Consider the following 17,922-nt stretch of genomic DNA (forward strand, 5'->3'; position numbering starts at 1 on the left):
GCTATTTTTGCCTCCTGAATTTGCTGCTTCACTGCGGAGTATTTCCAATTTAGCATTAAAAATGTTCAGTGTGTACACTCCGCGCCACTTGCATAGGCACACAGGCTTTTATCAGAAAAGATTTTAAATGTCAGTATATCGTTACATCGTTTATATAGATATCTGTTTGGTATTGAGAAATTGAGGGAAAACGTTTGGTTCCCATTGGGATTTCGAAATATCAAAACATATGATGATATGAGCCATTGCGCCGTCTTATTAGATGAAAACAGTTCAAACAAGAAGGTTTCGTCTATTTTACCAATATCCATAATGATACCTATAATTAGAAATAAGAAACAATTCTCAAAGGCGTTCTGTGATTTAAAATTTGAATTGAGACCATGAAATACCTCAAACTATTACCATTCTTGTGGCGCGCAGTGTATGCACTGTATGTATTTCTGTGTGTGTATGTGAGCCACTGAGGGGTAATCGGTGCGCTTCGTTAGATATTCGTATACTAGTGTACATATATTTACATGCTTTATGTAATCGAGAGGAGATACTACTATACATAATTATATAAAAAGTGTTTAGATCGTATATAGAGATGTTTGTATGCACATACGTATATGAAATTCAAAATGTTACAAAAATAAAGAGAATTGTTTAAGAAACTTAACAATATTCGAATCGGTCGAAAAGCCAACTGGTCGCAAGTGAGTAAGTATAAATTACCTTAGTTTTAATGTAATTATTGCGGTTAAGGTATTGGAAAATCTTTATATGGGCTATGCGAGGGCGCGAAAATTTACTCATGACCTAAAGAACTCAATTGAGAATTGGTGGTGTTTTAAAAGTGTTGCCATATTTTATGTTTTTAATTTTTATTTTTTTCAATTGCATTGCCATATAAAGTAGGAAGGAAGTACGCATTTTAGGTATTGCCGTCTCTCAAGAGAAATCTTTTCAGACGTTTCAGAAGAACTTAAATTCAAAGTATAGTTTATTCTTATTGGCAGGACAAATGAAAAAATAACAACGAAAACTTATAAAAACGTGCAAATACCTGAAGGTAAACCACCTGTCTTCGTAGATCGGCTAACTCCACCATCGGGTCGTCCGTGGTTGAGGATGTCAGGCTGGCCAGGTCCATGTCGTCCAGCAGTTTACTGTCTAAGCCGCAGGCGGCGAAGAGTTGCCCATTGTCGTTATCGAATGGGTTGAGAGTCTCCGTCTGCGAAAAGCGAAAGGTTATTATTTATGTTACTGTTATGGTAGGGCGTATTAATACTTGTGAAAATAAGATACAAAGCTACAGTACACACATGTGAAATCATAAGACTTGTTTTTGTTAGAAAAGAAATCTAGTAATCTCTTCTGCTTTGAATCTGTTAACTATATTCTACGAACTCAGATACGGAGTTCAATTTGCGGACGTCTGATGTTTTTAAAAATTTCGGAGCAAATTAGTGTAGTCTTTCTCAAAGAGAGTTCAAACTAAAACATAAATAATAATGTAAAAATACTAGAAAATCTTATTTTTTATGACAAATTCTTTTAATTATCAAACACATTTCTCCCGATATACAATTTTTTTTATACATTTACTCATATATAAATACTAATTTTTCTGTAAATATATCTCCCATATCATATCTGAAATATTCCTTTTTTAACACAAGATGGCGATCTTAGGTGGGAGATCTATACGAGTATTGTCAAAACCTCTACCAGTTAGGGTAATAAGAATGCAAATCGTGGACATACCCTCATCAAATATTCTTCGTCCTGTTGATTGATTGTTATATAGTATGTAAGTATATGTATGTACATATGTATGTATGTGGATTTTAAATTAAAATGCGGTGCGAAATTAAATGAAAACCAGGATCATGGTAAAACCAAATATGTTTACATGCAAATAGAAAAGACAAAACAAATATTAATTACAACAAAATGAGAAGTGATTCATACACACAACAAATATATGCTACAGTAAATATGTATATTATGTACAAATGTAAAATAGCTTAAGCGAATCTTCGAGTGTTGATTGCTTCGTCTTTTTTTCCGTAGTCTCACAGCATTCTAGCATACTTACGTCCTGTAGAATGCGTCGTAGTCGCAGTAACTGTTTTTTGAACTGCAGTACGTCTTGGATCATCGCGTTTCGAAAAGATTTATCATACAGCATTAGGTCGTCTGAAGAGCTGTGCGAGTCGCGATGCAGTTGGGAGTAATGATGCTGAAAGGGCTTCTGATGGTGGTAGTGGGTGCCCGGCGGAAGCGATGCGTTCGTTGACGATGTGGAAGCGTTCGAGGCACGCGAGGCGACTGCGCTGCGTCGAAGACTGTGCGCTGATTTGGAGCTGTCCGAGTCACCGCCGCCGCAGACCGATGCATTCGCGGCCACACCGCCAGCAATCGCGGAAGGGTACTGTTGCTGCTGCAGGCGTGAACGGTTCAGTAGGCGAGTGGCGCGAGCAGGCAAATGAGCACTGAAAAGAGAGCGATACAGTAGCACGTAAGTATTTTCAATATTTTACAGAACATAAAAACCATAAATATTAGATTGAATCGGTGTATATTCGAATCTTCAAACCGGAAACACAAATCTGCATAATATAGTGCAGAGAACACTTGTCGATATCATATTATGTATTACTAAAAAAACAGTTACTCTTTGCGCTGCGCACCTCAGATATGTGGAATTGGCATGTGGGGCGCTGGTTGACAGTACCGTTGCAGCAGCACAGTGGCACCAACAGTGACACGCGCCGCTCAAAGTGGACGTTGACTTTGTTGCTGTTGTCGTCGTCGCTTTGGGTGTTGCAGCAGCAACAGTTGGCGCGGTTCGCCGTGAACTCTTGTGCCTGTGTGTGGCATGTGGCAGATGTGATCTATGTGTGCCGTGCAGCATTTGCGGGCTCTGAGAGGGGGTGTGTTGCGCACTCTGCAGTGGAGATTGCAGCGGCTGCATATTGATGCATGTGCTTGATTTAATGTTTATGGGCGATGAGGTGCGGGGAATGCTTGGCCTCGCCGTTGTCAGGAATATGTTCTCTGATGTCTTCAAATCGGTACGAACGCGTCGGGCACCAATTGGCGATTGCTGTACGTGTTTTTGTAGTTTCTGCTGCTGCTTTTGTTCTGTGGTTGGGGTTGAGGACATTTTCGTTTGGATTGACAACAACAACAGCAATGACTCAACCTCAAATGTTGCAACAGCATTTGTCTAAAACCAAAGGCACTAATAGTAACAAGTAATTGGGAGCAGAAACTGCTTAGGCAACTTCGCTGTATGTGTCTGTCGGATTAATGCAGATTTATAATAGTTTCACTCGTGGCGTGGCAAATGTATCTCCACTGCGAAGTAGAAAATGTCAGACTGACGTTTTGCGTGCATAATCCTTCCCTCTAGTTTCTTATTTTTTTATTTACATAGTATGACACAATCCGCACATGCGCATTGCCACAATGACCCAGTAGGAATTCCCTGGCATTATAACCATATGCGAAGCACTATGGAGAACCAATATAGAAACCAAATGCAAGAATTAAATGAAATTCTAAAATTAGAAACCCATTTGTAATTGACTGTATGAAAGTGACGGTGTTTTCAAAATCACCTGAAGCCTTAGACAGATACATTACTGTTGCTTTCCAACAGGGACACTGGGATATATGTATAGATATGTAGCGGAGGACTCTTTCTTTAGCTGGTATTATTATAAATGAATCATTTCGATAGCACCACACTGTTATGCATTTAAATCAATCCTTAGAAGTACAAAAATAAACTGTGATTATTACTTGAGTAATTATTAAATGTGTTTTGTATATTGATTGGCCTTCGTGTTTCTTAACAATTGTAAGCTTTCTTCATTCACCTTGCTTGTATGTATTACTTTCCAATGTAAAGTGCAACATTAATAGGCATTCTTAATATGCCTTAATCATACTTTCACATAATGGAAACACAAATAAAGTTAAGGTCTTAAGAAATTAAGAAATATATTTTAAACCATTTAAACCCTTAAAATGGATTATTTTTCAGATTTTGACAAATGTATATAAACAATTGTCTAACACATTAAACAAAAATATTAAAAAAATATGTCTTATTATACAGTGAAAGTAAACCATTTCTTCTCCACGATATGCTTTCCGTATGGCTGAGCAATGCCGTCTATATATACTTATGTATGTAAGTATCTACTTAGCAGTTAAGGTATTCACCAAAACCTAAAGGCTTTCCTACCTCGGTTCTCATTCGGTCTACTGATTCGCTTGCTCAGCGACTTTTTTATAACACAGATATAAACTAAATATTTAAATCACAGAAGCTCAATGAAAAAATAGTTAAATTAACATATCTAACTCTCATCATTAAGAAGGTAAGTTGGACAAAGAAGAGGAAATGAATCGTCTTCCGTTAAATACTAGCGGTTTACTGGAATATGTAAAACGAAGTATAATCGAAGAAAACACGAACAAGTACTTCTCCGCGAGTTATAGTAGTTCGCTTTGTATATCCAGAAGTATTTAAATAGTCATTTGAAGAAATACAGAAGAAACGAGTAAAGAGAGTGAGAGTTATATTAAAAGTCAAAAGGTTAGAATTAAGATTAAGCGTAACATATTTTGTTAATTTAGTCATAATAATGATGGAAGTAAAAAAAAAAAGATTTAGGTAGAATTACTCATCCATATGCTCATGGGTTTATGTGCTACGAATATTAGGTGGGACAGTATTAATTGAAAATTTAATTTAATTTAAGAGTACGCATGTCTGAAGATATCGAAAGCACTCATATTTATGAAACATTCACCTTTCTGCGCCTTCATTGCGAAATACATAATAAGTGAATGAGCTACATGTTGCACGCAATTCGATTACTTTCACTCGCCGGTCGGCGCTTTGTTACAAACAATTAAGCAAATACGCGCATGCGTGCGAAGCTAACACCTTTCAGCTGCTGACGACAATGATCACAACATCGCCGACACACCACCACATTCATGAGCTCCCAGCCGTTCTTCCGACGCCAATGATGCAAAACACGGTCTTCCACGGCTGGCACACGACCATCCGCTGAAAGCGCTAATCCGCCGGACCGTGTCGTTGACACGCGACGAAATGCTCGAACAAGTAGAGGTGCACCAGCGGCGATACAGCGGTTGGTGTCAGCCTCAATGCTGCATCAGGGGTGTCACAAGCAGGTACTCGCGTCGCGTCACCGTCATCATCGCCTCGGTCAAGGTGTCAATGGCAATTAGGCACATAAATCTCTTTTAATGCCAGCCGCTTCCCCACAGACGGGCAGCCGTTGCAGCTCTATTACGAGTATTCTTTGGGCGCATGAGGCAGCTTTCCGGTTGACAGTGTTTACGACTCGCTTTCGGTTAATAAGGTTTTGACGCGATCATGTCAGCTTGAATTTACTTACAACTCTTCTGATTTTTTCTTAGAATTAGCGCTTTGTAGTTGCAGTGACCGAGTGAGAGAAATCAATGTACAAATTAAGGCTTTGTTTACCTTTACAGAACTCTAGGAAGTTAGAGTTTTCAGAGTAGTGAACTGCAAACTTCAATAAATTCATCAAAGCTCTCAGCAAATCGTAATGCATTCGCAAATAGCCCAGCAATTCCATTAAATAATGTATGCATTATTTATGGTCATTTGTCAAGAGACTGCAACTGCTTCGATCTACAAACCTACGTACATACTGGCATGTATTAAGGCAATGGCAAAGTAAACATACCAAACAAGAAATGCTAGAAAATCCAGGAAAGCTATTTGATGTGGCGCTATTTCGTAATTGCACTTAATATATTTGTCGAATTGTCAGATGACGTCTTGTTGCATGTTGGACGCAGAAGGGGCACATAATGGGTTTGTTGCCAGCCAGCCAGCGAGTTGCTGGACGGACAGCATTCCTGCCATAACGGCTGTCAAAAGCCTTCGAATCGAGTCTTGTCACCGCTGACAATAAAAGTCATGCAATAATGTTGCAATCGGCTGTGTTTGTCGCACAAATCTTGTTCAAAGCCGCAAATCCATGCCAACTTGATTGTGGCTAAGTAAATCGTAGCATAAATAATTTGAATGCAAATCGTGCTTTGGCATTTCGGGAAATTGCGCCGGTTTTCAATTCTTCATCTTTGCATATTGGAATATTGGCTGTTAGTAATACTAACCACATATTTAACAACCCGACAGGAACTTCCCAGCCTTCTGAAGCTAAATTTAATTTGTAAAGTAAATTTCCATAGCTTTTATATTTAGGAAGGAAGGCCTATCGGTAAGTAAGTGATTGAAATGTCAATAAAGAACCCAGTACTCTCAGCTCCACTGTAGTTGATGAGAAACAATAAACATTTTAAGCAGGAAGTCGTTAGGTCAGCCGTAATAGTTGATGCGCAGCGCTCGCTGTCAATGACCAACTGACTGAGGTACATTAATTAGATTCTCATAGACGAAGAGAAGTAGAAGATAATATCCATGTTCGCAAGAAAAACGAAACTTCACAGCACCTAACCAAACCAAACCCTCCGTAGGTATTTGCCCGTGTTTACCGGAATTCTTTCATTCAAACATACACACATACATACATGCGATCTTCTCAGCACAGTGCATTAAATTGAAAAGAAGAAGAAGCATAGAAAATAATGAGATTTTATAATTTTGCAACATCATCATAATCAAGCCACAACGGAAGGGGAAATGGACCCACATGTGAATAACTTGGTAAATATACAATGAATGTTCGCTGAGATTAGTGTTGCCCTACCACAGTTCATGCGTACTAGATATGTATGTCCAGATTTGTAAGTGAAACTTTGGTACGATTACGTGCGTAATTGGTGCGAAAGCTACACAATTGAGTTCCAGATCGCTCCGCCTAGATTGGTGGCTATTCAGGTTGAGGTTAGACCTTAAAATCGCCTAGTTGTAAATAAGTCTAAAATTGATTTGTCTACTAAAGGTATTTTTATGTTGTTGTTTAAATGTAATTAGCAATGAATGCAGTCAAAAGGAAAACACAAAAATTTAAGTTCAGTATTTTTAGATTTCTTACCAATTATTAGAGCTGCCGATTTCCAATAGCATAGAGCCTTCACAATCTCTCATTTTGCTTTCTGTTCTTCATAAATATATACAATTGTAATGAGTATTTATCGTCGTAGTCTATATGTAAGGCACAGCAATCACTATGGGGTCAGGAACGTTTAAGTTATTTTGACTTTAATTGTCTTCGCGCTGTTTATAAGGTATTAAATTTATTTTTCACTGTCATTTTCTATTTTTCTCTTTTTAATATTTTTTAAATGCATTAAGTTTAGCGTTTGTGCAGAAATCGCTTGATATTTTCTTACGAATGTGCTCCGCTCTTAATTACGCGCAGTGAGACTTGCCGCAAAAGAGTTTGAAGTATTTGTGCCCATGAGTGTGTTAACTGTGTTTGCATTTAAGTAATATCTTATTCAAATATCTAATACGTAGTAAGGCACTAAAGTAGTGTGGAAGCACTTCATGTTTTCTTTTGTTCGCTTTCCGGTAATTTGAGATCTGCGCAGCATTAGTAAGGCGAATAAATTAATGGAAAGCACATAGAAATGTAATCGCTTATGTAAAGTCAGAGTCATAGGTACTGCCCTCACCCTCACATTGAATTACAATGTGGCAGGCGTCAGCAAGCCAGCTGTCAGTGGGCTGGCGGCCCCAACCGCAAGTTACACCGCAATCTTAGCTCACACACAAACTTGCTCCTATTTCTTCAACATCACAAATCAAAACATACACAAGACTTGAAAAAGTACTGGTGGGAAATTGCCATAATCGAGACCTTTTATAGTTCAAATGAGTATTTCTTTGTTTTTCAAAAAAAGCTGTTGTTGATTTTAATTAGTGCGCCATTTCCTCTTTCTCACAGTAAATCAAGCTCTTACACCAAAGGCAAAGGCTCTTTTTCGTCCCGTGAAACCTTGACTTACTGGTCACTAACTTCCGTTATAGAATATATCACCGACTGAAGTCTTAATGCACTTTGTGCACATTCGTGTTTAAGACAAGATTTGGAAGAAACTATAAAACCTAAAATCAAAAGTGTATGGAACTATCAACAAAAATAAGTCCGAATTAGAAACTATAACAAACAATTCGAAATTATGTAGACACACATACATACATTGTTTTCTGTCTATTTTTAGCCGCGAATGAAGTCATCGACGATGATATAATTAATGTCGAAAAATCATAAATTGCTCATTGTCATTGTTAAGCCCCCAAGCGAAGGCGTTGAATGTTGGTGCGTTCTTGGAGGCCGCTTCTTATAGAAAGAGTAATGATAAAAAAATACAAAAACATTGATTTTGAAAGTGATCGGTTAATGCTCCAGCCTATCTCAGCACCACTGACAGTCATTAAACAATAAGCGGTAAGACTTATTCATGTGCTTGCCTCTTACAAGCATCTTCGGCTTACATGAAGAAAGAGCAATCAATAAATCAAAAACCTTTAAATGGAAATCAACTTAAAATCAGCATGGCACCGAACTAAACACAAAAACATGGAATCTAATTTCGAAAATGCTCAAAAGCGTTCGGCGCTTTCACTATTTTGGGTTCATTAGCAATGAGCAGCTTTCGGGTAACTAATATCATTAACTTTCAGAAGAAAATACTATTTAATACGTAATGCTCTTATTTAGTGTTTACTTTAGGTGTAAAGTTAACGGTATTTACAGATGTATTATAATTTTGTTTTCACAACGGATTGAAGACTAAGGGACTTTGGTGAAGTCCAACAAAACAATAATTTTCCACATTCCTCTGCCATGCCCCAACCACATCTCCCTAGAAATATCTAAGATACGCCAAACGTTGGGCGATTTTAGGTGTGGCTCGCAAAGGAAAGCAGAAAATATAGAAATATGGAAAGGAAAGTCCAATAAATGGAATTACAACAAGCATCCATGTTACCTTGACTAAGCGCATTGGAATTTCAAACAAGTCCCTAATGAAATAGTGGTTTTAGAAGAATCAGCTTGGCAATGACTTTTGCGCATGCGTCAAGCGGTTTGTGCTGTATTTCGAAATGTGGACGGATACGGTTAACTCGTGTCTAACTGTCAGGTAATATTTATTGTCACATTGTTTAGTGTGTGAGTTTTTTGTTTTATTTAACAGAAGCTTTAACGCTGTTGCGGAGCCAGTTTGTCGCTTCTGTATTAAAATCCATCTGCACGGCGTAACAAAGGCAGCGGCGCCGCAAACCAAGCATGTCGGTGGCAAAAGCCAGTCACTGACATTGCCGGCACCGAAGCGTTCCTGGATACCAACCAAAACAAAAATAACAAATAAGCACTTTGATTTTTATTACACATTTACACAGGTGGACGGACGGAAGGTGTTGTTGAATTTTTCCAATATTAAATCAGCGCATAAAATGCACACAAATTACACATTTATATAATTATTCTTGTTGCACAATGCATTCGCGTTGTTGTTGTGCTATAAATATATTTTTTACACAATGTTTCGAAGGTAGCTCGCTTTTGATTACTAGCGGACAACTATTTTGCCGAATTTTTGCACTTTGCTACAGACACATTTCAGCAAACAATCGAATAAGGCGAGTTATTAAATGCCGCGGCAAATCGTTTCACGTTTATTCGCTTTCAATTGCGCGTCAACACTGGCTAACAGCCAACAACGGCAGCTAGCCAAGACCGCCAGCTTCTGGCCGCGGCAAAGTCAGCAACCAAAACGCAAAGCCAATGAAAACCCAAACAAAGTAAAAACGCAAAGGCAGCAGGAGAGTGCATTCGCTCTTTGCTCTATTGCCATAAAGAGATTGCGTTGCAGCAACCGCTTCATTTCACTTATCCGCTGTTAGTTCCGTGCATTTCAATATCAACTTGATTTTTGTCGAGATTGCTACACAGTGGATATATCGCCATGAAAACTGACTTCAAATCGCCTAAAGTTTGGACCTCATCAAATGGAAACTTTGCAGAATTTCCATAAATTCTACTAAATTTATTAAAGAAATGAAGATGTTTGCGAGTCATTTGTCCACAAAAGAGTTGGCGGGAGTTTTTACTATCATGTTCCACTAGTGCTTGGGTCTGCGCAAAGTTGTGATTTCTCCTAGTTGTTACTACTGTTACTATCTATTGAATTTGAAACGCCTATGCTCACAGCTCATTCATATTTCCCATGAGAACAAGTTTTCTTTATCTTTATCGATTTATTTGTCCCACTGTGCGTGCGCTCTCTATCAGCTGCATTTATGTAAGTGTAGCACACACACACGAAAACGAACGCTACATTCCGAAGCTATTTCTTAGATACACTTTATAAACACTTCCCGACCTGTCGCCGCAGTAAATTGCGGCATTTCCACTTCTCTTTCTTGACTCACTTCGCATTCACTTAAGAATATAAACGACCAAGTTCGAAAGACCGCGTTCGTTTGTGTGATTTTAATATAATAGTTGGGTTAACATTGAAATTGAAGTCAGATAGAGTAGTGGACTAACAACACTAACAGCAACAATGGTAACACATAAAGAAGACACGACGGCGCTCAGCGAAATGACGTCAAGTTGATTTATTGCCTCCGTCATTCTCTCGTTGGTTTGTACTTTGGTTTCATGAGTTTGTTATATTTGCGGTTCCGATATCTACTGTTGTGCTGTCCTTCTAGTTTCAAGTGCAAGAGTTCAGCGGCAAATCGCAGCCCGAAGTCTTACTCGATCAGATACTTGAGAATATCGGCGCTCCGCTGCACTTAATTGTAATTTTGAAGTATTAATATGAACAAATATGGAATGGAAGCTTCTGTCCGCTTTTTAGCAAGTTTTTGGGTCGATATAGTGGCTATCTATAGCCTGCTTGAACTGGATTAATCAATTGTCATTTAAATCATTTAAAGGGCGGCCCAAGAGACGAGGTGTTGTTGAGATGGGTATAATGCTTTGAGTATGGAGAGAACTCCACTTTTGAATGAAATATTTGGTATAAGTAAATACAATAACCGGAGACTACTTCCGGAAAAAACTTGAGGAAAAGTGCCGGACCATATTTTCAACATCAACGATTGACATTTAAATTACATTACTTGTAATCTCCATCAACAGAGTACAGCGCTGATAGAGCGGTTCACACAAACAAAGCTGGCACGAATCGCACAATGGCATTAGTTCGACTGGCCGGTGCAAAGAACGACACTTGCTGCGGCCACACAGAGTTGTACACGACGTGTGCCACGATTTTATGGCGTAAAAGGGAAGACATAAAGCACAAAGCGAACACAGACGAGTGTTAAAGGCAAAGAAACACAAATTAAAGTTGTGAATAAAGCTCGCTGGCATTCAGACAAAATAAAAGGCAGATAATGGCAAAACATTTTCATATTTCAGGGACAATATCTTCATGTCTACATTTATACTAACATGGACTTCATAAAATACTAAGGTAAACCAAGAGTCATTTATCTTCCTTTCTGACAGTCTGAGCAAACGAAAGTTTACCCTGGACCTTACATATGCAAGCATATACATATATTAATATGTGTTTATTTACATTTGCACTATGGCAACTAAGTGGAACCTGAACTATTACTGCAACTTTAAATGGGAACAGAAGCGATTTATAGGCATGGCAATAGCAAGGGAGTGGGGTTTTGAAGTGCGCAGTTTTATTTACAGTTATTGTTAGAGGAAGAGTGGTCCCAACAGGAAACTCTGCATAAACCAAGTAGAAATCGTGTATAACAGATTGTAGGAAACGATACACAATAATTAACGGTTAAATTTCTGCAGATTGACCGGAGCTCAGTTGTGATATTGGTCAAAAGAAGACTTATTTTAGAGCAGTCTATTATTCGAAATTGAACTATCCAAGGGGACGTTGAGTTTAAATGAACCATTTCCATAGCCAAATGAATGTATCGAGCATTACAATAAATTTGTGAAAAGTGGAGCTAACTTTCGATTTGCGAGTTTTAAACAAACGGTATCTGTGGTTTCCAGCGGGTCTTTACAGCAACACACATCCATATACACATATGGGTTTTAAGGAAACTCGAATGGTTGACATTCGCTGTGTCTATCAGATGCTAAGTATTCGACATTGCTTGCTAACCGAACAGCTAACAATGCTGAGTTATGTCTTAGTATATGGTTTAACGGTACATAAAGTAGCGTTATTTTATTAGCAACAACGTGCGGTTTGTGGAGATATGCCATCTGATTGTGCACAATAATACATATGTTCAAACGAGCACTTATATAATACACATGTATGTGTATGTGCTGTGTGCAACGACAACAACAAAACTGTATTGACATGACAATAAGAACAACAACTCAAATTTGCTCAAAGAGAGCAAAACGACAACAAGTAGCGAACAACGGACAGCAAATGAGCTGGCATAGCAACGGCGTTACCGAGTGGCAACGGTTGCCAATAAGCAATCGACAGTCGGCGACCAACAATCGACATCCGATAGCAGTCTGACAAGACAATTTACTTTTATTGTGTAAGAGATGGCGGCAGGAGGCAAAATGCCGTCAGGTTACTCCGCAACTTGTGCGCACCTCGATGGCGAAGAGCGATGGGAAGTCGCGAATGTGTGACTAACGGTTAACAGCAGCGAATGGCGAGCTCGTTTCTCAGCGCTGAAATGCAGAATCGTGTTGGCCACGCTTGTGGGAGACTACGTCACCTGCACGCCGCTAAAGTGTTTGACATTTTATTTATATTCACGCTGGCACATGAACTCACTTCGCGCCTCGCCGTCCCTCCTTTGCCACTTTGCCATTGTATCTTCGCCGTTTCCTTTCTTTTTTCCTCAACTCGTCTTTGGCATTTTCATTTTTCCGCTAGTAAGCATTCGCCAAATCGCAAAATGAACACGCAGAAGCGGAGCGCCTTCACTGGGGGCCGGTATGTAAGAGGTGAGTAGCAGAAGCACCAGCAGTGGCAGCGGCATTCGGATGCACTCTGGCCGGTCGGTAATTTACACGTTCCACGCTTCCAGCGGCAAGTGCAACGAACCGATGCAACAATGCTGACGAGAGCCATTGCCGATGCAAGCGTGCTAAGCGGCTAAAGCGGCACGACGCTGATATGCATGCGAATCGATTGCTAGTGGGGAATTGCTAGTGCTTGAAAGCATTAGCAACAGCTGAAGAGCTCAGCATTTGTTGGCCAATTGCAAGCGCAATTGCATTTCGGCGATTGCCAAATGTTGGTGTTGTTGCAATGGGTCTTTGTGGTTGCGGCCAGAGCTTTGCTTGTTTGGCTTTTGTCATTGCTGTCAGCGCTATTGTAGTTGGCATGTTGTTGTCGTTGAGGCGCGTTGGAATCTTTGTTTGTTGTCGATTTGTTAAATTTCGTGAAAGGTCGCCGGAGATTGCCGTTGCCGTCTGCATTGTTGCTGCAGTTGTTACAATTGTCTTGCCAGCGCTCCGGTTGTTTGCTGTGGCTTAACCCCACTGCGGCGGTGTTGCGGTTAACCGTCACGTTACGTTCAACACTGTATGTACATATGTATGTGTGTGTTTGTGTTGGCATTACTTTTCCATGCTGTATTTATCTATAACTTTTATCATCCTCTTTACTGTTGTCTTTTCCGTAATTTTCCCATCTCTTTCAGTCGGTGTAATTTGGCTCGGCCTGTTTTTTGCGCCAATCCTATTTCACAATTTCACATCTGCTGCTTGTCGTGTTCGTGGATAATTATGTTCGGTGTTTGTGATTTTCCCACCAGCGTGGAACAATTACTATTTTATATGTACGTAGATACCATGCACCAAGTAGGAATGGTGGCTCCAAGTGTTTATCTTAGCATTTACAGGAACTGTACACAGTCCATATTACCAAAAAAATATTCTTTTTACGAACCAATGTCTAAATTGGAACCCATATCTTAAACCGACCGCAGAAACACAGGTTTGTTTTATATAAATGTACAAAATACATATCCGGATTGTACAGAAAATATATGCTAAAAGTTGGCAATATAAACGAGAAACTGACGTTTTCACTAGAGGGTACTGCAGAAGACACTTTGCAATTTACAGAGTAAAGCAAATTGTAATTATGTTTCGCTACTTTTGTGGTAATCTGTTGGGAGATCTTTAACGGCAACAATGCAGGCATTAGTCATGTTTAAATTTTTATTTATGGCTCGTAATAGCAATATATTTCTGTTGTATTTGTTTTAATGTGTACTTATGCAGCTTCAAATTTATTGTGGGGAAATGCAGTATGATCATTAAGTGCCAATCGATTTATTGTAATTCCCGAATTAATATTATCAAATTAATGTTTTTGGGTATAACTTTAGAGATCATTGGTTCCGAAGTAATAATATACATTTTAAATGTGATTGTGAGAGAAAGTGACGTTGTCAACTTTTTTACAACTATTTTTGAAATATTATTTTAAATATAGTTTGTGAATTCACCGCTTACTAGCAAGCATAATCAAATAATGTGGACTCATAATTTCTTTCTACAGACAAGTATTTGGTTGAATTCCTAGCAGGAACAAATCTCTCATCCAGAACCGGAAGACTAACACAGTAACAATTCTTCAACACATAAAGATAGAGAGAGATGACCTGAAAAAATGTCTAATAACTTTTCAAATATCATGCTAACTGATTGTTTTCATGAAATACCAATTTTTATCTTTTTTCTATAACGAATAATTAAAGAAACTTCTCTTACAAAAATTACAGAATATTACCCCAAGTATAAGAGGCTTACATGTTATAAATACTATTTTTTACACAATCTGAAAGTAATAATTTTTTATAGAATAAGCGCTGCTGAAGACTTAAATGTTTAGCATAATTTAGAAACTAAGAATTTTCAACTTCTACTCACATAGCAAGATCCTTTTCTGCGCTTTTATTGGTACGAAGACGTAGTAGGGAATTCAGTTCTTTCATTACATCACTACCTTTACGTTCCAGCTCGGAAAACAGTTCAGTGTCGTCTATTTTATGCAGATCCGAACCGCTTCGACTCTTTATGGAGCCAGATCTTTGGAATTGAGGACACTTATAAGTTACTTTTAAGTAAAATTATTATTTTACCTACCGATCGATAGAATCCACACTGCTATGTATATCGAAATCCATCATTAGATCGTCGGAACATATCGACTCACAGGGAGAGAGGGTGTCGAGAGAATCGGCACGTTCCATTACTGCCTTTCGTAGCGAGAGAGGTGTACGAAGACTCAACTCGATTGCTTGCTGTAGGGCACTACGTGCCTTCGATTGGCTCTTTAGGGAACGCATCGAACCGGTGTTTTCCATAAGTGTGGGGGTGTCTGTCTTATCTTTGTGTGACGTCAAACTGTCCACCAGATCATGGGCTTCACTGTTAAACAGCAACGCCGGTTGGTCAGCGATCTCATCATCAATCAAATTACCGCAATCGGACAGTGATAGTGAATGTGAAGCATGCGTTGGCGTTCCTGGCGAAATGGGACTACCCATTTCGAGTTCAGGTGAAATCTCATCGATGTCCTTCTCTTGCAGTTCTTCGTTCATTTTGTGTTTCTTCTGTTTGCTTGCAGCCTCCTCGGATTCAGTGCTGCTGACCAAACTGTCCGTGGGTGACGTCTCGTCGTCCAATAGGTAAGTGCTGCTGGCCAATGCCATTTCAGCAAATTTCGTTTCATTAAGCGAATTATAGAACGATTTCGGTCGATCAGGCCTATCGATATTTGTATTTTCGCCGGTTGCACTCGTGTTTGTTTCCAGTGTTTTGTTTTCATGTGCCAAGTTATCAGTTAAGGAAGCTGAATAAGAGAGAGTCATTATTATGGGCACCGTAATGCTCATTTTGTAGTTACTTACATAATGTACTAGCTTGCATTTCGGTGACGATGCCACTCAGGTCATCATCATTCAAATCGACTGACATGTGCTTGGATTTCTGCAAATCGTTCTTCTCCGTGTCCGTGTCTTTATCTCGATGACTAAATCCATGAAGTTTGTTACTATCTTCGCTGCTAATACTGAGGCTGCTGCAATCCTTAACGGCAAGCGATTCTCCGGCATTACACCACGAGAGCATTATGGAGCTTCCTGGTGACGATGTCTTACTCGAACAGGTGTTGATATCCTTAAACTTTAAACACAAATTTGTGACCTAATTAAATTCTTTATTTTCATTTTGTTAGATTCTACTCACCCTGTTTCCTTTCTCAGAAGTTGAGCGGTCTAAGAAGAGTTTTTCCTCATCGATCCCTTCACTTTCTTCTGACGAATTTCGAGTCATGGTGCACTGTGCAGGCGCTGTAGTAGGCCGTTTTCCTTAAAGTCGTGGGAAATTCAAATATAATTTAAAGTAATATAATTGTAAACTGATATGGCTTACCAACATCAACCTGTTTGTTTTCCTGGTTGGCACTAGCGCTTCTATTACCGACAACACCACCATTTCGTTCATAAGCCTCTCTACTAAGTACCGTATTGGAGCGCACAAGACCACATAGTGGAAGCGGGACTGTTTGATTCTCGCTCGGCAATTTCGGCAAAGCTAGTGGCTCTACAAGAGAGCTGGATTCACTCGATAAAGGGTCGTCCAGGTCACGTACCTCAAATTTGTGGCGGCCATTCATAACCATTTGCAAGTTGCGCGGACGACTGCGGCTCCGTTTAGGCGAGACTGTGCGTCCCGCGCGACTGCCACCTCCGCTCGAAGCAGAGCTATCTAATGCCATGTCCATACTGGCAATACCTGAATCCGCCGATATCTCTCGGCTGCCTGAGAATCCCCGCCGCGTGTTGTTTGCCATCTGCTTAGCCGTCTTCAGATCCATATGCCCGGAAGGGGAGTGTGCCACTGCGGCACAAGCAACCACTGTTAAGGGGTGCTGCTGCTGATTTTCCTTAGTCCTTGCTCCCACCACGCTGCTTGCCATGGTGGGCGACGGGGTGTAGATGCTGCCCGGTGTAGTTGGAGTTGTGGCACCCACACTGATGGCCACAGGAAATTCCGGTTTCGGCAAACTTACTGTATGCAATGTGAACTTAGAAAAACTGGCTGGTGGTGCGCGTGGTGTAGGACGGACACTGCAACAGAAAGAGTGAAATTGAAAGTGAACTGGGTATACCATATTCTGCGTGTACTCACATAACATTCGTGTGCATGCCCGTGTTGATGACGTTTCGCGACTGATGCTGCTGAGCCTGATGCCCGGACTGATGGGTCCAATTAGTGGCGGCGCTGCTGCGTCCACTTCCATAGCTGCCGTATGTGTTGGGCTGTTCGAAAAACTGTCGCCGTTGATATTCGATTGTGCTGTTCTGACTCAAATTGAACGTTATAGATTTGGGCTGTGTTATTTTTGGTCGACCGACCGCATCGCTGCAGCTGCCCGACTCGCTAGTCTCATCGCCTGAAGTCAATGCCCTGCCGGCATGTGCGCTCTTCGACCGGCGCTTCACTGCAAAAAGTCAGCACAAAGACATATTAGTTGGCTTCTGAGGGGGGGGAATGAATTGTATTTGCAACAATGCAGTCCATAAATGTTGTTTCTCTTGCACGTTTCATGGCTGCTTTTTAGTTTTTATGTGACTTTAAAATTGCTTTTATTGGCCTTTAGCCCAATTTGAAAGTAACACAATGCACGATTGCACTGACATTCACAACACTTGCAAGCTGGCAGACCTTGCAACCTAATCACAACGCTGCGCCTCTGCACTATTGGCAGCATTCTCTCTCGCAGCCCGCCAATTGCCTTTTAATTGAGTTCACGGACTTGTCACACCGTTGCACCGAAGTGAATGGAGGCATTTCCCTCACGAAGCTGTGGCTACGAGAGGGGCACTCAAAACTAATCGATTTGCTAGCATTCACAGGTGGTGGAAACAAAAACGAGCAAATAACGGGACGTATG

At 40.0% G+C, this 17,922-nt stretch overlaps 1 protein-coding gene and 1 long non-coding RNA gene across 11 annotated transcripts in view; one reads left to right on the top strand and one right to left on the bottom strand.

The window, feature by feature from the left end:
• The window catches only part of LOC105212939 (uncharacterized), a 113,810-nt gene that overhangs the window by 5,995 nt on the left and 89,893 nt on the right, over window positions 1–17,922 (bottom strand). For 6 of the 10 annotated variants that reach the window (XM_054229359.1, XM_029040819.2, XM_054229364.1 and 3 more), the window contains 9 exons: window positions 17,157–17,469; window positions 16,398–17,095; window positions 16,212–16,333; window positions 15,875–16,148; window positions 15,108–15,816; window positions 14,892–15,050; window positions 2,087–2,483; window positions 1,753–1,773; window positions 1,052–1,219 (listed from right to left, as the gene is read on the bottom strand). In XM_054229359.1, coding sequence (XP_054085334.1) covers window positions 1,052–1,219; window positions 1,753–1,773; window positions 2,087–2,483; window positions 14,892–15,050; window positions 15,108–15,816; window positions 15,875–16,148; window positions 16,212–16,333; window positions 16,398–17,095; window positions 17,157–17,469 — 2,861 coding nt within the window. The remainder of the gene's footprint in view (window positions 1–1,051; window positions 1,220–1,752; window positions 1,774–2,086; window positions 2,484–14,891; window positions 15,051–15,107; window positions 15,817–15,874; window positions 16,149–16,211; window positions 16,334–16,397; window positions 17,096–17,156; window positions 17,470–17,922) is intronic. The other 4 variants (XM_054229362.1, XM_054229366.1, XM_054229360.1 and 1 more) reach the window with 3 other exon arrangements.
• LOC128921518 (uncharacterized) lies at window positions 9,884–15,431 on the top strand. Its single transcript, XR_008470956.1, has 2 exons — window positions 9,884–10,629; window positions 10,700–15,431. It is a non-coding gene; the product is annotated as an uncharacterized LOC128921518 (long non-coding RNA).

Source organism: Zeugodacus cucurbitae, chromosome 4, assembly GCF_028554725.1.
Source record: "Zeugodacus cucurbitae isolate PBARC_wt_2022May chromosome 4, idZeuCucr1.2, whole genome shotgun sequence".
Taxonomy (NCBI): Eukaryota; Metazoa; Arthropoda; class Insecta; order Diptera; family Tephritidae; genus Zeugodacus; species Zeugodacus cucurbitae.